At 38.2% G+C, this 27,404-nt stretch overlaps 1 protein-coding gene, 1 long non-coding RNA gene and 2 pseudogenes across 2 annotated transcripts in view; 3 read left to right on the forward strand and 1 right to left on the reverse strand.

The window, feature by feature from the left end:
* LOC131530904 (sacsin-like) overlaps positions 1-16,901 on the forward strand; it is a 43,469-nt gene extending 26,568 nt beyond the window's left edge. Inside the window, 5 exon segments of the mRNA XM_058761413.1 lie at positions 915-2,343; positions 2,634-2,722; positions 2,814-5,064; positions 5,066-9,673; positions 9,675-16,901. Of these exon segments, the coding sequence (XP_058617396.1) occupies positions 915-2,343; positions 2,634-2,722; positions 2,814-5,064; positions 5,066-9,673; positions 9,675-13,668 (12,371 nt within the window). The 3' untranslated portion in view covers positions 13,669-16,901.
* Positions 1-27,404, reverse strand: part of LOC131530993 (oocyte zinc finger protein XlCOF6-like) — a 113,870-nt pseudogene that overhangs the window by 57,094 nt on the left and 29,372 nt on the right.
* On the forward strand, positions 19,293-21,922 carry LOC131530920 (uncharacterized). Its single transcript, XR_009268545.1, has 3 exons — positions 19,293-21,001; positions 21,150-21,440; positions 21,656-21,922. It is a non-coding gene; the product is annotated as an uncharacterized LOC131530920 (long non-coding RNA).
* LOC131530918 (SLAM family member 5-like) lies at positions 23,489-26,829 on the forward strand (annotated as a pseudogene).

Raw genomic sequence — 27,404 nt, forward strand, 5'->3', positions numbered from 1 at the left:
GGTTCATGAGTTGCACCTTCGTTAGAGAAAGTCAAGATTCACCTGGGAGCAATTTACCAGTTCAGGACAGATTTAGAAAAAAAGTCTAATGGAAATGTATAGAAATATGCTTGACATATTATGACAACTTGTTCAACCATTTTGCATTTTGCATTTTTGGAACGGTCTGCGAATCTTTGAGCGCACTGACTGTGTGCGTCTACAACAGCAAGTTATACGCTTCTATATCTTTGAATATTCATTGATTATTATGGTGAATGCGAGATGGCTGACGCGTCAACGTATATGGAGCAGTCGAACAGGGAATCTACACATATCTATGGTCTGCTCGTCACTCCACGGAAGAGAGGGGCAGACTCAGCAGAGCTCACTAGCATTTAAAGCAACATGGACTAGATCAGCGTGCTGAAAACAGAGCTGATTTTGACAGGGTAAAGAAGGTGTTTTTTACACTACCATTGAGAAATTTTAACCAAAGTATGTTATAGACTTTTCATTAAGACCCTAAAGAATCATATCAACTTGTGTAAAATGGGCATCCGATGACCCCTTTAAATATTCATCTGTATCTCACATTAAACTATGAAACGGTTTCAGAACACTTGGTTTTTGACTTTATAGTGCTTTATAATGCTTTTGTGTTTTCGTGGAGCTTAACAATAACACCGAATAGTATACGCACAATATCAGATTTGGATCGATCTCGTCTGACCGATACCCGATCCACAGAAAATGCCAGTATCGGGGCCGATACCGATACTAAATATCGGATCGATGCATCCCTAGCCAGAATTGGTGCATCCCTAATTATAGTGTATTATCAACAATCTGATTCCACTGACCTGATTGGCTGCAACATCAGTAGCGTGCACTAGCGATGCTAACAATATTAAAAATTATTATTGTTTTTACAGACTTGCCATGTGTTTTCAGTTCTGACCACCTAGCCATTTTTGACCCACAAAAGAAGATGTTTGGAGAGGATGAAGAAGGCTATCGATGGTCTTTGAATGATGAAGATGACAGAGAGAGCCTTTTGAACTTAAGAGATCAGTTTCAGCCCTTTCAAAATATTGTCAGTCAAGTCAACAGTTGTACCTGGGAGAAGGTCATCAGAGATGAGCAATACTTCAAAGGAACAATCTTCCGTTTCCCTCTGCGTAATGAGGCTTCTGAAATCTCAGATAACCTATATGACTCCACAAAAGTTACCCAGCTATTTGACAGTTTCATTGATGATGCAGACATCAGTCTTCTTTTCCTGAGAAATGTGTCATCCATTACTTTACAGCATATTGACACCAATGGCCTCCGCAATGATAGGCTCAAAGTTTCAGTGTCAAATCACTTTATTACTGACCTTTCTCATATCAAGCAGGAATCGTTTGACAGAAAAACATGTTTTAAAACAGTATCACAGATTTCCCAGCAAATGGAAGAAACAAAGTCCCAGTGGCTTGTGACGACTTGCCTTCTGAAACAGGGATATATACCAGAGATTGACTCTCTAGCTAATAAGCTGAGCTTCTACCCTCAAGTTGATACAGCATTTCAGTTAGATGAAGACAGATCACTTTGCAATGGGCGACTATGTTGCTTTCTGCCACTTCCAAATAATGAAACAAACAAAACTGGGCTTCCCATTCACATCAATGCTTGCTTTGGCCTGACAGACAATCGGAGGTTTATCAAGTGGCAAGAGGAGGATCAGAAGAATGATGAGTCTGCGATGTGGAATGAGCTGCTCACAAAATATATTCTTCCTTATGTATATCTCATGATTATCCTAGAGGCCATTCAGTTATCAGAAAACTCAGACCTGCCTTCCCTCACTGTGTACAATCTTTGGCCTGACCTATCGAAGACTGTACATAAAGAGAGATGGCATGAAGTTGCAGCAGATACTCTGAAAGGTCTATTTGAATATAAGATCTTTCACCTTGCTGATGATGAGCAAATCTGGGTGTCTGTCTCAGATGCAGTTTTTCCAGTAAACAATATATGTAGTGACACAATGTCTGCAGTGTCAAGATTATTGATTGCTGAAGGAGAAAACCTGGTCACAGTTCCAGAACATGTTTTGAAAGATGTTCTGGAAATCTTCCTTGAAAGTGATACCTTAACATGGGTGACTCCATCTTATGTTAGAGATGTCCTTCACAGAAGTGAGGCTGAACATCTCAGTAAAAATGACAAATACACACTTCTTGAATTTGCTCTCAGTGATGAAAAATACAAAGAGCTACAAGGACTTAAGCTTCTGCCTCTCAGTGATGGAACCTTTACTTCTTTTGGCAATGGAGTGCAGAACACTGTTTTTATTGACAATGAGAAGTTTCCAAGGTAAGGTTTGGCATAATCTCTTTCCTATTTAAATTCTGAAGAGTAGCCCCTCACTGCAGAACAAAGATCCATGGGGCGTGGTTGGATCCACATCCAGGGTGTGGAGATTGGTAGGTTTAGGGGTGGAGATGGGTGGGTTTAGGGATCAGGGGGTGGAGACGGGTAGGTTTAGGTAAATGTAAGGTGGGAGGAGTTGGATCTAGATCCAACCACATCCCCTGGATCTTGTGTTCTGCAGTGAGGACCATCTCGTCAAAGTAGTAACAATCTATTTTGTTTTCTTCATTTAGAACATTGCTGCCATTTTGTAAACAAAGGTTTTTACCCAACGATCTGAGCCATTTTTGCACTATGCAACTAAGGAAACTAGCAACAAAGGGTAAAAAAAATGTTTAATATATTTTATCAGGCATGGTCATAATAATCTGAAATTAATAGTGTGTGTGTGTGTGTGTGTGTGTGTGTGTCAGGCATATACAACATAATCAATTTGGATGCACAACATATTGTTGCACTCATGAAGAAGCACTTACCCATGGACTGGAAAGTGACCCAAGGTCACGTGACATGGAAAACAGCAGAAGATCATCATCCTCCAAAGAGCTGGCTGGCTGAATTCTGGAAATTTCTTAGCAGTGAATGGAATGACTTAAGCAGACTTATAGACATGCCTTTAATACCACTGCAGCCACTGCAGAGTTCAAACAATTCTATATTGTTAGCAAGATTGCAAAGTAACTCAACTATGATCTTCCAGAGTAGCACAGGGTCCAACTTGTCAAATAATATTCAGAATGTGTTAAGAATGGTGGGATGTACAGTCATAAAAAGAGATGAATGCCTTAGACATCATGACATTGAGAGTTATGTCCTTCCAGCTTCACCAAAAAATGTTCTACAAGTCTTTGTAAACTCAAACAGAGACCAGGTCATCAAAGGCATTGCTTCTACTTCATCACATGTAAGAGAGGAGTTGAAAGTGTACCTCTCTTCTTTGGATTCTCTCTCAGTTGCTGAACAGGATCTACTTTGCATGTTGCCAATCTTCAGAATGATGTCTGGGAAATATGTTGCAGTTAAATCAAAGCGAGCAGTCATTTCAACCACCAATCCAGCCATTCCAAATGATCTGCCCATGCCTGATACCATTGTACAGTGTGCAAATGAAGCTGATCGCAGACTTTTGACTCTTGTGAAAATTGAACTTTTGGATGCAGTTAAGGTCTCTGTTTATTTGGTTGACTGCATTAAGGCAGGCTTTTTCAAAAATGGTGAGGAACAGACAATAATGACCTGGATACTGAATAATGGTAGCATTCTACTCTCACAAAGTGAGCAGCTGCTCACAAAAACAAAAAGTCTCAATTTTATTGAGACAACTCAGGGGGAACGCAAACAAGCCTCAGATGTTTTTGATCCAAGAAACAGGACATTCCAAGACCTTTTCGAAACAGATTTCTTTCCTCCACCTATTTACACAAAGACCCAGGAAATGCTTCAGAGTTTGCAACGCCTTGGCTTAAAGACAGAGCAAAAAGAAATATCAACAACAAACATACTCCAAGTCATAAATCATATTGAAAAGCTTTGTGTTCACTCACCAGATAAAGCATTCAAAAAAGCAAATGCTATTGTTCAAGTACTGAATGAGAATGATTTCCTTTCAAAATTCACCAAGACGCAGATAGGAGAGCTGATGCAAAGGCAGTGGATGCCTTGTGAAAATCCAAAGTTCTTGAATGGAAGAGAGGTTTCTACAGGTTTCTACCAGCCAGCTGAAGTTAGGGATTCAAAGTATTCTTCAATTGTTGGATATGTAATGCCCCTTACCTCTAAGCTAACAGGACATGTCTGCAACCATCTTGGACTTAATGACCCCCCTCCAGCTGAAAAAGTCTTAGAGAACCTCTTTGCACTGAGATCAATGGTCAACCCAAATTCAGATTTTCAATTTAAAATCGAGCTACACAGTATCTATAAATTCATGCAGGACAACATGAGAAATTTCAGAGATTTAAAGGACACAAAATGCATTCCCTGGGTCTGGAATAAAAGTGAGTTTGTCTGTCCAGGAGATATAGTTTTAACCTATCCACCTGAATTGGATCTAAGCCCTTACATCAAGAAAGTGCCTGAAGAGTTTTTGCCATATGAAAACCTGCTAACGCAATTTGGTGTGAAGAAAACTCTGTCTGATGAGGAAATTGAAGACATGCTACATGACATAAAACATAGAATTGACTGCAGGTGTCCTCCTCATGGAGACTCGACAGAACTTAAAGTGACAATTGCCATTCTTGACTGGATGCGAAAAAATGAGAAGCGTTTAAAGGACAGTACACCTGTGCCTGTCATGGAACAAAACCAAAACTTTACTCTGCAGTCTTTATCCAAAACAGTCTTCTGTGACATAAGTACTGAAGGACTAGAAGACCTGAAACAGGACAATGAGGAGTTCTATGTCATTCATGAGGAAGTTCTACCCCTCACTGCAAGATGGTTGAAAGTCCCATTCTTAAGTACTCGCATCTTAAAACCACAGTTCATACAAGCAGAGCAAGCATCCTTTGGTATAGAACAATGTGGGCAATCTGAACCAATTACTCAAAGAATTAAGAACATTCTTAAAGAGTATGATGAAGAAAGCGACATTTTCAAAGAACTCCTACAAAATGCTGAGGATGCTGGGGCAACCATGTGTAAATTCCTCCTTGACTTCGAAAACACAGAGACCCCCTGATACCCTCTTTGATGATGGAATGGCCCTCTGCAATGGACCATGCCTTTGGATCTTCAACAATGAGCTCTTTTCACAAGAAGACTGGAGAAACATTGTCAAGGTGGGATCAGCATCAAAACAAAATAAAGTTGAGATGATTGGAAAGTTTGGGCTTGGATTTAATGCTGTTTACCATGTGAGTGATATTCCCTCAATTTTGAGTGGAAATAGCCTCCTCATACTTGATCCAAATGTCACCCATTTGGAAAAGCACATACTCAGTAAAGGAAACCCAGGAATTAAACTCAACCCATTCCAGGAACGGCTGTACAAAAGATTTCCTGGACAGTTTAAATCTTATGAAGGCATTTTCGATTGTGATCTGTCAGCGCAAAACAGCAAGAAAGCTTACAATGGCACCTTGATAAAATTACCATTTCGCACCCTGGAGGAGGCAAAAAAGTCAGAGATAAGTTCAAAGGTATATGACAAAGAACGCATTCAGAGTTTTAAAAATGTTTTGACTGACAACTCAGAAACTCACCTACTATTTCAGAAGAAAATTAAATCTTTGTCCCTTCAAATTGTCCCTGAAAATGCATCGACTCCTCCACAGGATGATCAGATTCAGACACCTCTCAAAATATCCAGAGAAGTCATGAATTCATTCGCTGTCTCAAACGGTACACCTCCACAAGAGATCAAGAGCACTTTCAGAAATACTGATATCACATGCGACAACATTATTGATGTTAACAAAGCACACATCATTAAAATAGTTCAAGAGCACTCAGAGAGATCCCTCACCCAGTACTGGCTTTTGTACTCATGTTATGGGATGCATGATTCAATGCAAATGTTCCAGAAAAGAAATGATCAAGAGCATGTATTTTCATTTCCAATTGGAGGTATAGCTGTACCTTTGCACAGAGAGGCAAAAACTAAAGCATGGTATGCTGATGAAAGCCTCACTGGCCATGCTTTTTGTTTTCTTCCTCTCTCGATTAAGACAGGTCTTCCAGTCCATATAAATGGGACTTTTGCAGTCACATCAAATAGGAAAGGCCTATGGGAAAAAGGAGTGAAGTCTGAGTGGAACAAAGCTTTACTTAAAGATGCTGTAACCTCTGCTTACATCACTACACTGCTTGAGCTGAAGAAAATGGCTCAAAATAGACATATCCAGAACTATTCCTTCTATGCATTCTGGCCTAACACGGAGAGAGTAAGCAAAGCATTTTTACCCCTGGTCGAGTCTTTCTATTCAGCAGTTGCGCAGAATGGCAATGGTAAATCTCTGGATCTTTTTAGCAATGGACATAATTGGTGTTCTATAGAGAAGGCGAGATTTCTGAATCCACAAATTGAGAAGAGCCAAGCAGTTGGAGACATTGCTATGAAAGTGCTCTTGAGCTTTGGAGCTCCGTACTCCTGTGTTGTTTCTCTCCCAACATGGGTAAGACACAGTTTTAATTATTGTGGCTTCAAGAAAATGATGAAACAGAAGACAATCAATTGGCCTGAGTTTTACAACATTGTGTTTAAGAACTTGAGTGCTGTGGACAAATGCAACATAAATTCTCTTGTCCTTAATGCCATTGACTTGAATGATCCTGCTGTTGATGACCTGCTGAAAAGTCATGCTTGCATTCCAACACATAAACGTCAGAAGCTTCAATTTATCAAGCGACTTGTGAATCCTTCTGGCAAAGTGGCTTGTTTGTATGCACTTGAGGAAGGATGCATTCTTGAAGGAACTGCAAATGACTTCCTCTCACCAAAAAGGATTCAAAGACTTTCAGATTTGGGAATGCTAAGTGACTGCCTCCCTATAGAGGACATCATAGAGAGAGCGGAGAAGATATCTAGTGTTTGGCAACAGGATAAATCTAAATTTCATAAATGTCTTCGGTGTCTCATAGAGTCTATGACAGACTCCTCAGAAGATGTGAATTCTCTGCACTGGCGCACACTGTCTCAAATACCATTCCTTCCTGCCTTAGCTCCTTTAGTTCAGAAAAACATGAACACCACCATACTTAAAAAACCCTCTGAAGTTTACAGTGCCCGTTGTCGCAATTTGGTAAGCATGACAGAATTCACAGTTGATCATTCAAACCTTCAAATACACAGTTATGATCCAGTTTTCCAAAAACTGAGAGTACGGACAAATCCACCAGTTGAGACAGTGCTTCAGCAGCTATTAAATGCACACAAACACTGCTATGCATTTGAAAAGTCTGCTCTCCTTAACATTGCTCAGACTTGCTATGAATATCTCAACTATTACTTGTTGGAACAGAAAGATCCCAGTCCCATTATTTGCCATGCAAAATCATACCCATTCATTTTCATTGAGGATCACTTTGTAAATGTGAAAGCGGTGGCCAGAAGTGAAGAATTTGAGGAGAAACCATATCTTTATGTTCTTCCAGTCATTTTCTCCAAATTTGAGAGGCTGTGGAACTACCTTGGTGTCAAAAAACAATTCACAAAGGAGCAATTTGTTGCTGCAATTGAGGACATGAAGACTTTATATGGATCTCACCCTCTTTCCAAATTAGACCTCCATAAGTGTACTGCAATACTCGTGAATGGACTGTATAAACTCAAAGAAGAAATTATTATAAACTGTCTCATACCCGATGAGAGCGGTGTGTTGACATCTTCTAAAGAGCTGAGATTCAATGACAGCCCATGGATGCCTATCTCTGCTGGTGTCCAGCTCTCCCATGAGCTGATACCTCGGCCTGTGGCCTGTCATTTTGGTGTAATGACAACAAGACACCATACTCTGAAAGAACATTTTGTCAGTGGGTTTTCCCTTCATGCCAAAGAGTTTGGACAAACTGAGAAACTAACTGTCAGAATAAAAAATATAATTGAGGCATATCCATCTAAAAAGGATATTCTGAAAGAGCTCATTCAAAATGCTGATGATGCAGAGGCAACAGAAATTCACTTTGTGTGGGACAAAAGAAAACATAAGAAAGAAAAGATATTTGGAACGAAATGGGAACTGGTTCAAGGCCCAGCACTTTGTGTGTACAACAACAGAACATTCTCTGATGCTGACCTGAAAGGTATTCAGCAGCTGGGGCGAGGAGGAAAACATGGCACTTTAGGGAGAACTGGGAAATATGGACTTGGATTCAATTCAGTGTATCATCTGACAGACTGTCCATCTATTCTGACCGGTGACAAATGGCTCTGCATTTCTGATCCAAATCTAAAATACATGGAAGGTGTAACAAAACAGTCCCCAGGCCGCATGTTTTTAATGGAAGACAATTTTAAAAAGTCTTTTGATGATGTTTATCATACCTTTCTTCCAGAAATGTTTGATCTCAATTCTGGAACCATGTTCAGGCTCCCTCTCAGGACAGAGAAAATGGCAGAAAAATCTGACATATCTAGACATACAGTCACAGATCGTGACATGAAAGAACTTTACTATGCCTTGACAGAAGATCCTGAAGGATTAATTCTCTTCTTGAAACACATCACAAAAATAGAGTTTTTGGAGATCAGTGAAGATGGAAAACATACAAAATGTTCTTTCCTTATCGAAAAGATATACAAAGAGGAGAGCATGGTAAACAAAGAAAACTTTCATACACACGTTAAAGAATCCCTCATGTCAGGAACAGCAGAACCCTGCAAAACCATGTACATCATTCAGATCTCATATGGAAATAAACAAAGTAAGTGGGTCATTGCAGAGTCCTTTGGCTTCTCAAAACAAATTCATGAGAGAAAAAACAAGCAGGGCTATTTCAAAGTTCCCCAAGCTGCTCTGGCTGCATGTTGGAGCAGCTCATTTACCCACACATTTACTGGTAGAGCATTTTGTTCTTTGCCCTTACCTGGACAAACTGGTTTACCAGTTCACGTGAATGCAAATTTTGAAGTAGATTCTTCTAGAAGGGACTTGTGGAAAGAGGATGGTGATAGTCTGAAGACTGAGTGGAACCAGTCGCTGAAAGTAAACATCATTTCACCACTCTATGCTGACCTCCTCTTAAGTCTCTGTTCAGTCATAAAGAAAGATACACCTAGAACTCTTGTATTCCTCAAGTCAGAGCTAGAGAATTCTTGGCTGGAATACTTTCCACGCATTTCTCAGAAAGTAGACGAAGTCTGGCATGAGATGATTCATGAGGTCTATAGATCAATTAACCAACGTGACCTTCTTGTCATACCCACAGTACATGCTGTTCCTGAGTCATCACATCTTTCACAACAAAAATACACAGTTACCTGGTGCAGTGTGTCTGAACCACATTCAGAAAATTGTCCATATTTTACAACTGAGGACCATGAAGGAATTTTCGAAATTTTAGATGACGCCGGGATGAAATTAGTGCCATACTCTTTGAAAATGCATGAAATAAAAGCACATTTTAAAGCAGCTGGTGTGAATGTTACAGAAATCAGTGCTTCAACAGTGATGAACTTCTTGAAGCAAAGATCACTGAATGATCCTTCCCAGACAACTGGTCATTTGCCTTTGCCCATCAACCAGACTTTGATCAAAAACAAAACAAGATGCTCAAAACTTTTGAACTTCTGCTTGACAAATGTCAATGAGAAAATATCCATGTCCTCAATGGTTGCCTCTTCTCCTCACGGAAGATCAGATGTTAAGAGTCTTTGACTCTAGATGCCCAAAGTTGTTCTCAAGATTTAGCAGTCTTTTCCAAGGAAATCAGGAGATGTTTGCCGATATTGTTGTCAATGGAAAGCACATGCAAATTCTACACAAGGGAATGTATATTAAGAGCTTAACAATTGCTATGGCAGCAACATATTTGAAAACAGAACTTGAGCAACTGCTCAGGCAATCATTACCTGATCAAAGGTGGCAGCTCTACAAAGCAGAGAAAGAGACAATCAAATGGCTGAAAACTTTATGGAGCTTCTTTGAGGATCAAGTGGAAGTCTGCAAAAATGGAAAGCTGAATGTCTTCAGTGAGATAAAAAAGCACTTTGAAGATAGTCCTATTTTACCAGTCATCTGCCCCAATCAAAATAACACCCGATTCTTACAAACAATGAGGAATGTATCAAAAGTGATTTGGAGATCAGATGAAAAAATAGCTTCCATTCTCATAAAACTGGGGTTCATGAAACTAGACCGTATCTTTTTCAACGATCTCATGGACTTCTGTTTCAAGTATATACATCCAGAGCTCCTTCAAACAGTAGACAGCTGTGCTGTTTTGGGAGAGGTTTATCATGTACCTCATTCCCAGTTTCAGGGGCTATCAAAAGATGAATGTGTAGATCTTCAACGCTTCTTACAGAATGAGATTAGAGATTCCAAAAAGAAGGGTGAACATGTGTGGATGCTCAAGGCATTGCCCCTGTTTGAGTCAATATCTGGAAAACGGGAAAGTATTGATTTACACAGAAGGGTGTTTATTCTGAATTCTAAGCATCACAATGACTTTCCAAATTTGTACTGTGTCGATGGATGTGACAGTATTTTCCTCAAACCCAGCTGGGTGAACTTGGAATTGTCAGAAATTCTGAACATTCAGGTTCTAGATGATTTGGAGTTCTGTGTACAATTCATTCTTCTTTCTGTGCATAAGATGAAAGAGGCCAAACTTCTTGATTTCATGCGGTTGTTAGTGGAACTTGGACATGGGGATCATAGGATTGTCTCTGCATTGAGAGAGGTCAGATTTATTCGAGACATCAATGGCTCTCTTCAGGTGGCTTCATACTTCTATGATCACAATGTACACCTTTACAGGGTAATGCTTCCAAAAGAGAGATTTGTTCCAGAAACGTTTTGGGAGATTTTCCAAGATAAGCATACCAAAGCTTATTTGCTCTTAAAGGACCTTGGATTGAAACATAACGTATCTGATGAGGAAATCATTCATTTTGCAAAACAAATTGAATCTGAAACTAGAGGCGACATTCCTTTAGATGTTCTTAAAAAAAGATCACAACTCTTGTTTAAGATTGTTTTATCAAAGAGTAATGACAAAAACTCTAAATTACTGAACAGAGTTGCTAACATTAAATTCATCTTCCCAGTGAAAATTCATCAAACACTTTGTGATTATCACAAAGCTTTTGCACAAGAGAGAGAGGTTGTAGCAATTAGTGGATCATTGATTGACAGAGACAACAATCACCATTTTCTCATATGGACATCGATGCCAATCCTACCCTCAGAACTCTGCTCACCACGTATTGCAAAGAAAATGAAGGATGCTGGTGCCTTGGAGACTCCACCCCCTGGAAAAATAGCTGCTAATCTGAAAAACATCTGTATGTCTCATTGCCGCACAGACAGACTGTTGGAGACAAGAAAAAACATATTTAGCAAATCATATGCATACCTACAGTCAATAAATTTTGATGCCTCTCTGTTTGCAGACCTCCCTGTTATCCTTGTGGAAAATGGTACAGCACTTGTGAAAGCTCACCAAACAGTACTTGTACTGACTGATGCTCTTGAGTTTAGGCCATACTTGTACAATATTCCTTCAATCTATATGAAATTTGAAGACTTCTTCAAGAAGATTGGTGTCAAGGAGAGACCTACTATCAATCAATATAGCACTGTTCTTCAAGAAATCTATTCTGATAGTTGTGACAAAGACAGCCTTCAGGCAAATCAGCAGAAAACTGTGAAACGTATTGTACAACAGCTGTTTTGCCTGTTGAAACAGAAACAGAACAAAACCCATTTTTACCTAAACAACCATCTTTATCTTCCTTCAACAGATGGAAGACTGTATGAATCCAGCACTTTATTTTTCAATGACACCGTCTTCCAGGCTGCAAGACTTGAGGGTCCTTTGGAAACCAAGCTGAAATTGCTGGAAAAATTAAACTGCTGTCATCTTGGAAATGATCACTATGAACATCAGATATTTTTGCAATTCCTTCCTGAGCAAGTTCGCCCAAAATTTCTTTCGGATGTCATTTCTGAAAACCTGGAGGGAACAAGTGTACAATATTGCGACTATGAAGGGGAGTGTGAATTTAGTGGCTGGTTTGACAAGCACTTGTCTTCTGCTGCATTTCTTCATGGACTAATCTGTCTCATCAGAGAAGAGAGCAAAGGTGGGGTTTCACATTCTGAAGCTGCAGAAAAGTGTGAAGAAATCTTTTCTAAGATTCAAATTATCTGCTGTAAAACTCTTCAAACTGAGCTTCTTTTAAACCTTAAGCCACTTGAGGGTAGTAAGGCTGAAACAGATGTTTATGTGAAAAAACAGCAAGGTGGATGCAGTTTCTACTTGAAACACAATGATGACATGGCCCCCAAAGTTGTAAGTGAAATTACCATGTGTCTTACTAAAGAAATCAATGCTCTTCTAAAGAACTGTCTAACCACCTCAAGCCTTCTAGTTCTAGGGCAACTTCTGCATTGTGACAACATGGAGGATGTGGAGAAAGCACTGGCAAAATATGGCATTCATAACAGTGGCTACAAGGAGGAAGGACATGGTTCCTTACCAAAACCTGGATTTTGTATACCTGAAGAATGGCATGACTGCCTTGATATGAATTTCCTCAACAACTTTGAAAGTGGAGAGTATGTTGGCTGTAGTAAGGATGATTCTGGTGAATATTTGTACGCCATTGTTATTGAGCGAGTGGATGATCTACTGGAACAAAGAAGACAGTATCCTGCCAGATATAAAATTCAAGTTGGCAGTGATGACTTCATTGAAATAAGCTCTCTTGACCTTTACCAATTTAAAAGGGAAAAGAAGGCAACTGTATCAAAAGGGTCCACTTGCACAGATATAGAACGTCTTTTGACATCTGGGCCTCCACCCAAAACAGTCTTTCCTGAGACTTTGGAAGAGATCAAAAGAGAAATTGACCAAAGCTTAAATGAAATCTGGAAGATGTCAAGTGAGGACAAACAAAAAGCTCTTAAACGTCTCTACCTCTGCTGGCATCCAGACAAGAACCCAGGCAAAGAAGCACTTGCCACAGAGGCGTTCAGATACCTGAAAAAGAGAATTGAGGAACTACAACGAGGGACTACAACTACAACTACAACTGCACAGAGCACATTCTCAAACTGGAGAGACTTTCGAGATTTCTATGACGTGTGGAACACAGAGGCACAAAGTCACAGGAGGGGACGCGAGAGGTTCTATCAGAACTATTCTAGAAGGCACTATAACTTTTGGTCATACCACAGAGAAACTCCAAGGCCAAACAGAGGGGAGGCAAAACGCTGGTATGAACAGGCTCAATGTGACATCAAAGCAGCTCATAATGACACTGGAGGAGATAGTTCAGAGTGGTGTCTGTTTAAAGTGCATCAGGCTGTGGAAAAAGCCCTGATAGCATCAATGTACAGGGGAAGTGGACACCAACCCAACAACTGCTCAATAACTAGCCTTGCTCTACAGGTGTCCCATTTCAGTTCACAGTTCGCTTCTTTACCGAACACTGTGAGGCAACTGACTGAACTTGGTGTTGATGGCAAAAAAACACAATATCCGAACTATCACCAATTTCCTCACATTCCAAACAAGCAATTTGGTATTAATAATGCCATAAGGGCATTGGATATTGCAACAAAGCTTTTAGAAAAAATAGAAGAATACATATCTTGAAATATTATACTGTTCAACAGAGGCAACCATTAGAATCTTTTTTTTTTTTGGTATATGTTTAGCACTGTTAACATGCATAATGGAAATTCTTTCATCTTTGGCATTAATAATGCCATAAGGGCATTGGATATTGCCACAAAGCTTGTAGAAAAAGAAACAGAAGAATACATATCTTGAAATATTATACTGTTCAAAATAGGCAATAAATAGGATCTTTTTTTTTTTTTTTTTGTAAATGTTTAGCACTGTTAACATGCATAATAAAAATTCTTAAATATTTGTAATCATGTTTTGATAATTGTCAATCTGGTTATCATTTTGCTTACTATTATATGCAACATTTATATTATTCCATAATGGACATTCTTGTAGCAAACAGTAGAGCATGGCATTAGCAATGGCAAGGTCATGGGTTCAATTCCCAGGGACTGAACAAAATAAAACATTTATCTTAAATGCAATTTAATTTTCTTTGGATAAAACTGTCTGAAAAATCTAAATGTCCATCATTTAAAAGCATGGGTTTTATTAAGAATTAAGAGAAGTCAAAAGCTGTTTCAACCAAATATTCACAAAACTGCAAGAATTGAACACTAACATTCACACAACCATCCTGCAATACAGATCCTGTATGTGCTTTACAATCTCTGCAGCAAAACCACTTCTCGAGTCTATTGCAAAATAAAATATTACATGAATAGTGTCTTATGTTGTTCCCCTTACTGTTTGCAAAATTAAACTTCAATTTGAGCAGCATCTGGTTTCCTCCATGCTACTGCAAAACCATGCCATAAATATTTGTAGTTTTCTGGTGTCCTAGTAATAACTTATTACACAAATTCTGTACATAATTACAGCAGGCATACTGCCCCTCCTTTATGTAATGAACACAATAAAAGAGCAAGCATTGTTAAAAGTGGTCTTTACGGTGCTGGCCAATGCGGTGTACAGTGCGTCCGAAAAATACAAGCAAATATCACACTTTAATACAGTAATGAAAAGAAGAATAAAAGCCCTCAGCTGCAATGGTCATTTTTTCCTGAAATAACAATCTCATCTGTTTGGTATATGTTTAAATGAATTAATGGAAAAGGCTACTTTGTTTTCAATAAGTAATATGTAGGCGACTAAAATAGTTCAAACTTGAAATGCTGTGAATAATGAAAATTTGAGCAGAAATATGTATTTTTATTTTTTCAAATTGGAACTTGGTTAACTATATAAGACTCTTCATCTATTCACTGTTATTAGCCTGATTCCTGTCCTGCACAGTCTAAAAGCTCACACATGAATTAAACAATTTATTAAAGAATTGGGGGGAGTTAAATACAAATAACAAACAGTCCACATGCATATGGAAAATATTTAAGGCCCATTTTGAAACACTAGCTGGGAATGCATACGCTTGTGAATTTATGGAGCAGCATATTGACAGCACATCTACTGCTTTCTTGCGAACAAAGACTTAGATATCCATTTTCTTATTGCCATTTGGTCTCCAGATAAAACATTTATCAAAGATTTGTGTGTTGATGTAAAAAGAGAACAAACCAAACAAAATTTTTTTGGGGGGGTTTTCCAGCTACAACTGGCAATAGTAATGCATTGAAATTAAGTGCATTACACATTTTCACACACCCTTGAAATTACAAATTTTTTAAATAAAAACTGAACTCATAAATGTGTCACACAAGAAAACAGGAGATGAAATCAAGTCATTTGCCCTGACCACTGAATCAGAGTTTTATTTGCAAGGCATTCTGACAGTTTGATATAAAAAATATAGCTCCATCAAGGATTCATGTTTGTGGAGGAAGAGGCAGGCCCGGTTCTACGAGGGTGCTCAAACAATATCAATAGCACCCTCAGTTACAGCTGTCTAATGGAATTGCAGATTTGGCAAACTATCCAGTGCGCTATGGTTTGCGCTCTGGAGATCGGTTTCTATTTCAAAGTGTTTTTGCAGCATTGAGCAATGTAGCCAATCGCAGCCATATCTGTTGATTTTTTTCAATCAGAGGCATTTAAGTTAGAATCCACTCACCGCTCAAATCGACCCAGAGTTTTTGTTCAGGTATTGTGTTCAGCATGAATCATCTCATTATAACAAAATTTTGTAAATAAGAGATTCGTTGTGCAGCATAGAGAACTTCATTGATTATAACGTATCGTTGTTAGATCGCGATGAACTAAGATGAGTGACAGCTTTTAGTGATTATAAACGGAGCACTCTTTTTAATATATAGCCTAGCCCAGGGGTAGGCAACGTTGGTCCTGGAGTACCACTGTCCTGTAGAGTTTTAATCAAACACACCTGAACAAGCTAATCAAGGCCTTCAGGATTACTAAGGCTACAGGCAGGTGAGGTTTTTTTCAGGGTTGGAGCTAAACTCTGCAGGACATCAGCACTCCAGGACTGATGTTGCCTACCCCACCCTCAGTGATTTGATTCTGGAGCCAGGCCTGGGAAGAGGCAAGCCTGTCCGAACTTCCCCCAATGCTTCCTTTGTAAATTTGCATATGCAGATATTCCTGGCATCTGGTTCCTCCTCCATGTTACACATTCTCATATGTTGTAGGCCACATATACAGGGTCCGGCTGGTCAGCGAGGAAGCTGTCCCACAAGTGCATGCGCTGCTTCTCCCCTCTGGAGTTGATAATGACTCCAGGGTCCACCATCACAACAACCCCCACTATGAGATAGTGCTCTTCCAGAACCACGTTGGTCACCAGAGCAACAAGATCCACCAAGAGATTTTTCCATGTGAACATAGCACTAGCACGCGCATATTTGTGTCACGCCCACTAGCACGACACAAGCTCTGATGCCTCGGTTCAAATGTCACATCATTACCCATAGGAAAAATGTATTGCTCAGTGGTTGCTTTTCCTAAGCTCAGGAGACTTACAGTAGATGAGATTATCATATATATCTCTTATTTTAGTATCAACATCATTTCAGATGTTTCTCCTAAAATTCCTTAGGAGAAATAGAAGTAGACACAAATGAGACATGAGAAATATCTGAGAAACAAAGAGTCAAAACTGAGAATGTGGTGGAAGAAACAGAATATCTCTTTATTGTCTTGCTGCAATCTCCATTATAGGAATATTTTATTGCTCAGTGGTTGCTCTTTCTAACTTCAGGAGACCTAGTTCTCATGTATTTCTCATTTTGGTCTGAACAGTGTCTCAGATATTTCTGAATGAATGAATGAATGATGCATTTATATAGCGCTTTATTGTGTATTGCTGTACACCCAAAGCGCTTTACAATCATCGGGGGTCTCCTCAACCACCACCAGTGTGCAGCATCCACTTGGATGATGCGACGGCAGCCACAGGACAACGGCGCCAGTGCACTCACCACACACCAGCTACAGGTGGAGAGGAGAGAGAGCCATAGAACCAATCAAGTGGATGGGGATTATTAGGAGGCCATGATTGACAAGGGCCAGTGGAGGGAATTTGGCCAGGACACCGGGGTTACACCCCTACTCTTTACGATGAGTGTCATGGGATTTTTATTGACCACAGAGAGTCAGGACCTCGTGGGAGGACCTTTTCTCCCAAAAAGGTTGCTTTTTTTATTGCAATGGGTTTTTTCACCTTTAATGGTCAATACAGTATAGGAGGAGAGACAGGAAACAATTGGACAGGTGAGGATTCCCTTACCAAAAAGTAGTATAGTTTATTTTATTAAGTATACTTAAGGACAGTTCAAGTATATTTTGCAAAACGGTTTCGGGTATTACCCCCTCCTCAGTGCCATGTGCTACCAGGCACACACCTGCGCTCATTAAACTATGTATCCCATTACCAAAATACACTTAATATACAAATACATACAAAAACATATTTTTTTTATTTTCTTTACATCAGTTTTATATACAATAAGTAAACACACTCTTTAGAGTCCCACCCCATACTCTTAAATTATTATAAATAACAATTCAAAGACAATTCTTCATTCATACCAAGAGGATGTAAACTTTTAAGATCAAAGATCCACCTACATTCCTTCTGCAGGAGTCTATGTTCCAAATTCCCCCCTCTACGAGTCTGTGTCAACCTTTCAATAACGATAAAGTTTAGATCCAAAACTGAATGAGATATCGCAACAAAATGCCGGGCAACGGGAGATTTTAAATCATTCCTTCTAATAGCACTCATATGCTCGATGATCCGAGTCCTAATTTGTCTATTTGTCTTACCTACATATTGTTTTTTACATGGACAAGACAACAGATAAATCACATTAGTAGAAGCACATGTAACCAGTTGTTTGATTTTATATGTACGCTCAGTAGTACAACCACGAAACTCAAAACATATCTTGCGTACATTTTTACATGCCGCACATTTAAGACAAGGATAAAACCAACATCCTTACTCACGTGTCCATCGATACCATCCCTGACATATGTATTCGATTTAACTAAAAGTCCTTAATAATCCTCGCTCTGTAATGAGAAAAAGGGAGATCCATAAAAATCGTTTTACCCACGGATCACTGGATAGTATGTGCCAATGTTTCTTAATGATATCCTTAATGGCATAGCTATATGTTGTAGGCCACATATACAGGGTCCGGCTGGTCAGCGAGGAAGCTGTCCCACAAGTGCATGCGCTGCTTCTCCCCTCTGGAGTTGATAATGACTCCAGGGTCCACCATCACAACAACCCCCACTATGAGATAGTGCTCTTCCAGAACCACGTTGGTCACCAGAGCAACAAGATCCACCAAGAGATTTTTCCATGTGAACATAGCACTAGCACGCGCATATTTGTGTCACGCCCACTAGCACGACACAAGCTCTGATGCCTCGGTTCAAATGTCACATCATTACCCATAGGAAAAATGTATTGCTCAGTGGTTGCTTTTCCTAAGCTCAGGAGACTTACAGTAGATGAGATTATCATATATATCTCTTATTTTAGTATCAACATCATTTCAGATGTTTCTCCTAAAATTCCTTAGGAGAAATAGAAGTAGACACAAATGAGACATGAGAAATATCTGAGAAACAAAGAGTCAAAACTGAGAATGTGGTGGAAGAAACAGAATATCTCTTTATTGTCTTGCTGCAATCTCCATTATAGGAATATTTTATTGCTCAGTGGTTGCTCTTTCTAACTTCAGGAGACCTAGTTCTCATGTATTTCTCATTTTGGTCTGAACAGTGTCTCAGATATTTCTGAATGAATGAATGAATGATGCATTTATATAGCGCTTTATTGTGTATTGCTGTACACCCAAAGCGCTTTACAATCATCGGGGGTCTCCTCAACCACCACCAGTGTGCAGCATCCACTTGGATGATGCGACGGCAGCCACAGGACAACGGCGCCAGTGCACTCACCACACACCAGCTACAGGTGGAGAGAGAGAGCCATAGAACCAATCAAGTGGATGGGGATTATTAGGAGGCCATGATTGACAAGGGCCAGTGGAGGAATTTGGCCAGGACACCGGGGTTACACCCCTACTCTTACGATGAGTGTCATGGGATTTTTATTGACCACAGAGAGTCAGGACCTCGTGGGAGGACCTTTTCTCCCAAAAAGGTTGCTTTTTTTATTGCAATGGGTTTTTTCACCTTTAATGGTCAATACAGTATAGGAGGAGAGACAGGAAACAATTGGACAGGTGAGGATTCCCTTACCAAAAAGTAGTATAGTTTATTTTATTAAGTATACTTAAGGACAGTTCAAGTATATTTTGCAAAACGGTTTCGGGTATTACCCCCTCCTCAGTGCCATGTGCTACCAGGCACACACCTGCGCTCATTAAACTATGTATCCCATTACCAAAATACACTTAATATACAAATACATACAAAAACATATTTTTTTTTATTTTCTTTACATCAGTTTTTATATACAATAAGTAAACACACTCTTTAGAGTCCCACCCCATACTCTTAAATTATTATAAATAACAATTCAAAGACAATTCTTCATTCATACCAAGAGGATGTAAACTTTTAAGATCAAAGATCCACCTACATTCCTTCTGCAGGAGTCTATGTTCCAAATTCCCCCCTCTACGAGTCTGTGTCAACCTTTCAATAACGATAAAGTTTAGATCCAAAACTGAATGAGATATCGCAACAAAATGCCGGGCAACGGGAGATTTTAAATCATTCCTTCTAATAGCACTCATATGCTCGATGATCCGAGTCCTAATTTGTCTATTTGTCTTACCTACATATTGTTTTTTACATGGACAAGACAACAGATAAATCACATTAGTAGAAGCACATGTAACCAGTTGTTTGATTTTATATGTACGCTCAGTAGTACAACCACGAAACTCAAAACATATCTTGCGTACATTTTTACATGCCGCACATTTAAGACAAGGATAAAAACCAACATCCTTACTCACGTGTCCATCGATACCATCCCTGACATATGTATTCGATTTAACTAAAAAGTCCTTAATAATCCTCGCTCTGTAATGAGAAAAAAGGGGAGATCCGCAAAAATCGTTTTACCCACCGGATCACTGGATAGTATGTGCCAATGTTTCTTAATGATATCCTTAATGGCATAGCTATATGTAGAGTATGTAGTAGTACATGCTACGGAGTAAGATTTCTGTTTAGATGATCTACAGACAACATTTCTTACCTTATTCAAAGCATCATCCAGCCACTTACTTGGATAACCCCTTAGACGAAAACGCTTATACATCTCGACCACTTTTTGTTCAAAATCAGATTCCATACTACAAAAACAGCGGCACAATTTAGTCAGGAAGTTGCTCTGTTGTTTCTGAAGTGACTCTCAGCTGGACGTTTCTTTTTACCACAATGTCCTCTCATCTGTGTGCTCTGATCCTGTTTGTTCTGTGCGGTGGTGAGTAACTCTTATTACTTTTAAATCAGTAAACATGGAGCATTTAAGCACAAATGCATTTCCACAAGTGATTAATCTTTTTTTTTTTTTTTGATGTGCATGTGTGGGCCTCAGGAAATGAAATTATATTAAGTCTCTGTCTGATAATAATGTGTTTATTATTTATGCTGCAGGTGTGTTTGGTGATACAGATGTCAGTGTCAGTGATGGAGGGAGATTCTGTTACTCTGATCATACTGAATATGATAAGATATTGTGGATGTTTGGACCTCAAGAGATTCATATAGCTGAAATCTATAAGCAGAACATAGATATGCCTCACAGAAATGAGACATTTGGAGACAGACTCCAGGTGGACAGTCAAACTGGATCTCTGACCATCAGAAACATCAGAACTGAACACACCGGAAGTACAGACATACATACAAAGAGGGATCTATACCAAGAGATTCATTGTTACTGTCTACAGTGAGTAAACCTAGTCTGAACCATTAATTGTCCGAATACAATAATTAATATATGCACACACTGTCATAATATCTTTTAAAATGTATTCTGGAAATTGATGTGTGTTGTTCATAAAATTATAAACAGTCCTTTTCCTCATGTTTTCCAGCTCATCTGCCTGTTCCTGTCATCACCAGTAACTCCTCTAACTGTTCTTCATCATCTTCTGAACGTTCAGTGTCCAGATGTTCACTGCTGAATGTGGGTCATGTGACTCTCTCCTGGTTCAAAGGAAACAGTTTATTGTCCAGCATCAGTGTGTCTGATCTCAGCATCAGTCTCTCTCTTCCTCTGGAGGTGGAATATCAGGAGAAAAACACCTACAGCTGTGTGATCAACAATCCCATCAGAAACCAGACCAAACATCTGGACATCAGTCAACTCTGTCACACATGTGCAGGTGCGTCAGTGCATTTACAAGGGTAATTTTCAGGTAGCGATGCATTATTTAGGAAAATTTCATAAAATTCATGTTGCTAATCATATATTTTAATATAATCATATTTTATTTTCACTTTCTTTTTGCATTTGGTGAGTCTACGAGCATAACTTGAGCTTTTATGAAGTATTGAGCACACTTATGATTTAGTGTTTTTTTTTTTTTTCTTCTCTCAGGCTCTGTTCAGTGTTGTAGTTTTACTGAAGCTGTGATCCGATTGGTCATCTCTGCTCTGGTGGTCACGGCTACTGTTGCTGTATTGGTTGATCACTTTAGATCCATGAAAGCTGAAAAGATGAGGAAACAGTCATCACTATCATTTTCGCCACGATAAATCATGTGTTCTCCAATGTGGTCGCTAGATGGCAAAATCAAACATCTGTCCGTAAAGGATTAGTTCACTTCCAGAATAAAAAATTCCCAATAATTTACTCACCCTCATGCCATCCAAGATGTTCATGTCGTTCTTTCTTCAGTCGAAAATTAATTACGTTTTTTGAGGAAAACATTCCAGGATTTTTCTCCATATCGTGGTGCTCAACGGGTTGAAGGTCCAAATTGCAGTTTCAATGCAGCTTCAAAGGGCTCTACATGATCCCAGCCGAGGAATAAGGGTCTTATCTAGCGAAACGATTAGTCATTTTCTAAAGAACAATTTAAATTTATATACATTATAACCTCAAATGTATGTCTTGCTCTAGCTCACGCATGCGTGTCTTTACGCATTACATAATCACGTTGGAAAGGTCACAACAGACGTTAGCTCTTGGTCTGTGTACTTTGGTTCAAAAAGGTAGGGTAGGGGAACGTGTAGATCTATCACTATTTACACTTAGTGCAAATAGCCGCTGCCTAAATTATATCACTGTGAAACATTGGCAGGAATATATTTACAGGATTTAAGAGTATTATTCAATAAATTACTGTGGTCAGACATCTCTTGTTTTACTTGAAAGCTCTTGTTTTACTGTGAATTCACATTATAAAGTTGTCTTTAATCTTGTCACTGCAAGAGATTTAATTGTTTACCATTGTAATTGTATGGGGATATTATTTTAGCATTATTTAAGCATCAAGATTTGCCAGTAACTTCAAATTCATAACTGTTTGTATGGATCTTTCACAGTAGTGAAGCAACTGCTGAGATGCATCTTTGAAAGATGTGATATCTTGCAACACAAACCAACATTACAAAATAAACCAACAACACAAGCTGCTAAAAGTTAACCAAAAATAAGTTCAGCAGCAAAGACAAAGTCAGCGAGTATCTACTGTATTCTGCATTGCATGTAAAAATATAGTATGATGTTGTTTACTTAAAATAACTTTTTTCCAATAATATGATCCTACAGTAAAACCAAGCCTTTTTTTAACAGTACAGTTGTAAAAAATAAAATCGCCAGCAAAAGTATACTGTAAATTTCACAAGAAATTTCTGAGAATGCAGTTAAATCCTGCTGTGAAAGTAATACAATACATTTTTTTACAGTGATGTATATAATTATTTTAAAGCAATACAACAAAATACTATAAAATATTGCAATATTCTGTTACCAAAACATTCTAATTCACTTCATGTTTAAAGATGACTAGAAAAAAGTCAGTTATGATTTACAAAACTTCATGTTGGTCCAACATCACCCTGTTTCTGGGCATGTAGTGTCATGACTGCAGCTGCAATGTGAAGTACAGCTATCACTGTAATTAGCATCAGAACAATTGAAAAGACGGATTCAAATTAAAGATGTAAATAGCCTAAACAAAAAAACTTCATCCATGCACAATGTAAATCCTCAATGGATACTGTAATAAATAAATAGAAAACAGACATCAGTGTTAAAAGTTAGCTACAACAAATTACAACAATTTTACAAAATATTGATAGTATAGCAGATCTTACAGAGTAAATATATAGGCCTAAAAATATTGGTAACACTTTATTTTGATGGTCCCTTTTAAACATTCTGTTGACACTAAGTAATGTTGCAACTACATATCAACAAACTCTCATAAGAGTATTAGTAGACTGTCTGCTTCATATCTACTAACTCCTTATTGTGTTGGTCTCCCAACAGATATTCTACTGACTATAAGTAACTTTGCAAGAACGTGTCAACTTAATCTAACCCTAACCCTACCAGTCAACTAATACACTACTAACACTCTAATGAGAGTCAGTAGAAATGTAGGTGCAACATTACTTACAGTCAATAGAATGTGTTAAAGGGACCATCAAAATAAAGTGAAACCAAAATATTTCCTTCCTAAATTTCTTTGCAATGTTGTACCAAAACACACTGACAGTCGAAATCACAGGTGCTCTTCTCCTTTTCATTTCCCGTTCTCGTGATGACTGCGTCCGAAGCAACTGACTTGTAATCTGTCTATAAATCTCATCATATTTCTTAATTTTCTCTTCATTGATTTCAGCGAGACTGAGGATTTGTAGTTCAGTAGAATCAGGGTAAAATGTGACAGATTCTCCCAGCATCACTAAAACTCTCTTATCGACTCTGACATCTGTAAAACACAATTTTCCAACTTTTAACTTATAGAATTTTTTTTTTTTTTTTTAAGATTAATTTTTACCGTTTTATGCCTTTTTAAAATTTAGATAAGACAGTAGGTCAACAGGAAGTGAAGTGGGTGAGAGAGAGGGAGGTGGGATCGGGAAACGTCCGCGAGCCGGGATTCAAACTCGGGACGTCACTACATGCGCTGCCCACGAGGCCATCAGTGCCAAACTTATAGAAGTTAAAGTAGAAATGCGTAAGTAGCTAATCCACTTGATCTTGAGTTGTGGCACTGACAGATCATCAGTGCTACTAAATAAACTACCAAATACAAACATACTAAATACAAACACCATAATAAACAATATAGTGTTTGCATTAAAAAAAAAAAAGAAGTCCTTTCAGCATTATAAATCTGTGCAAAAATGATTGAGCCTCTCCTCTCCTGACTGTTCACATAAACAACCAATAACTCATTTTCACCAGTAGAGGTCTCCCTACTACTGACCACCAGTCTTCAGCTGTCTTTTTGGTGACTTGCGCTCTGAGCTCAGTTGGATATGTAGTTAAAGCAAGAGTGTGTGTGGAAATGTTTTGGTTTCTTTTCACATCCAAAAAAAAAAAAAAAAAAACGTAATGAAAATATCAGTGAGTAAAATATCAGCTCACAGCTTAAATGTGCTCTAATAACGAGTTTTCTTTTGAAGTTCAGTAAAGTGTCGTGTCTTGTCTTGGCTTTCTCAAGTCTGTGCACTGTGTTCCTGTTTGGCTTGTGTGGTGAGTAAATAGGAAATTATGTATGTTGGGTGTTTACTGAAACAGAGTTTATTTTTGTGTCACCTCTGTATAAATACTTCTGTACAATCTTCAAAATTTAAACCATCTCCAGTTGTGTTTGGTGCTGATAAAGATAGGCTATAATGAAGTCAGTATCAGTAACTGAGGGAGATTCTGTCACTCTAAAAACACTGATGTTACTGAAGTACAGAGAGATGATCAGATACTGTGGATGTTTGGACCTAAAGAGACTCGTATAGCTGAAATCCATAAGCAGGTCATTGATATGTATGACAGCAATGAGACATTTGGAGACAGACTGCAGATGGACAGTCAAACTGGATCTGTGACCATCAGAAACATCAGAACTGAACACTCTGGACTTTATAAACTACAGATCTTCAGCAACAGAGGAATTTCATACAAGAGATTCAGTGTTGCTGTCTATGGTGAGTAAATCGAATAACTGAAGTTCAGAAGTCTTGCTGAACATCATCTGCATGTGATTATCACTGTCTGTGATAATAATAAACTCATTTAAGATATTAAAACAAGATCACTGTGACATCTTAGGGTTTGTCCCCTAATTCATCTGGTTATAATGTTTTACTGTTTAGGAAGTGAGAGAGACCTGTTCATGTTGTCTTCATATCTTGTTGAACTTATTTAGGTAAATCTGGGCGTGTTTTACTCTTATCAACCTGCAACGATGGAGAAACTTAAGAGGCTTCATAATTAATATTTTTTTTCATGTTTTCGAGCTGCTCTGCCCATACCCGTCACCACCAGCAACTCTCCAAACTGTTCATAATCAGGATCTTCAGTGTCCAGATGTGTCCTGCTGTGAATGTGAGTCATGTGACTCTCTCCTGGTTCAAAGGAAACAGTTTATTGTCCAGCATCAGTGTGTCTGATCTCAGCATCAGTCTCTCTCTTCCTCTGGAGGTGGAATATCAGGAGAAAAACACCTACAGCTGTGTGATCAACAATCCCATCAGCAACCAGACCAAACATCTGGACATCAGTCAGCTCTCACACACGTGTGCAGGTATATTGTTCAATCTCTTGTGTTTTAATGACCATAAACGCACTATTAAGTGAGATGAAAACATTATATATTTCTAGTTTTATGTATTGAGTTTATCATGTTTTCTCATTATCTCAGGCTCTTCGCCAGCATTTCGTCTTCTGTTTGTGCTGATTTCTCTATCAGCTGTGATTCTGGTGATTTGTGCTGTTGCGTTTCATCTGTGCAACAAAAACAAATGAGAGGATCAGTCTGTCCTTCATCTCATCTAACAAAATGATTCATAATGACAAACCGCACATAACCAAATTGTTTTTATGTATGTAGATGGGAAAAGCACTCAGATCCTCTAGATGAGAGGTCACTGATCATCACTCCTCGTTCAGCACTGATTTCACATTCAATACAACAGATTTTAGTTCAAATTCATGATGACTTTTTATTTTCTGTTCATCTACTTCCTCATTTTTAGATAAATTTACACTTATACTGTATAAATATACTGTTAATGTAAATGTAAATTAACTTCTGCTTAAATGTGCTGAGAAAAACCTCTTTAAATGTGTTTTATTTTTTAGAACTGGTTGAACAGTCTCTTCGTGTATGAAGATAATCTTATTTCAGTTCAACATTTCATAGAAGATTTAAAGACGTTATTTACTGAATTGTGATGTGAATTTATTGAGTTATTGAGGTCATTAGCCTAAATTAGGGGGTCTGAGGTTAAAGTGTGTGGTTTATTCTGCTGTGTAAATGCACATGAGGAATTGCGTTATAAAAGTGTGGTTTTGTTGTATCCACAACTGAATGTTATAATGAGAACACCTAGTATTTTTTTTTTTTTCCTAAAAGAAATAAAACACTTCCCTACTTACTGGCTGGGTTTTACTGTAGAATTTTGGAGAAAATGAAAGGCTGTCACAATGCACACTGATCAATTCCTGCTTTTTTTTACATGCATTATTAAAATTCCTTCAGAGTTAATATGACAGTTTCAATTAATTCTTCTTCAGAATGCCCAAGACTCTGTCTAGGTCAACTTTCACTGGGTTTTACTATTGAATTCTGGAGAAAATGAAAGGCAAAGTATGTCACAATGCATTATAGCACTGATCAATTCCTGCTTTTTCTACATACATTATTAAAATTCCTATAATATAATATAAAAATTTCAATGAATTCTCGTCCAACTAAATTAGTTTAATTTTCTTCACAAAATTGGTGTCTGTTCATGCAGGCGGAAATTACTTTACGCTACTAATCGGAGCTGGATGTGATCACACGCAAACTAAGCTTCATTAGTTAATATTAGTTAACTACTTTAGTTAACATGAACTAAGAAATACTTCTACAACATTTATTAGTTAATGTTAATTTCAACATTTACTAAAGCATTATTAAAATCAACATTAAAGCACTGAATTAACATGAACTAACAATGAATTACTGTATTTTCATTAACTAACATTAACAAAGATTAATAAATACTGTAATGAATGTATTGTTCATTGTTCGTTCATGTTTGTTAGTACAGTAACTAATGGATACTTATTGTAAAGTGTTACTAATTCACTTGTTGAAAGGCAGTCATAACTGACAGTTTTACAA

The sequence above is a fragment of the Onychostoma macrolepis genome, chromosome 22, assembly GCF_012432095.1.
Source record: "Onychostoma macrolepis isolate SWU-2019 chromosome 22, ASM1243209v1, whole genome shotgun sequence".
Classification (NCBI taxonomy): Eukaryota; Metazoa; Chordata; class Actinopteri; order Cypriniformes; family Cyprinidae; genus Onychostoma; species Onychostoma macrolepis.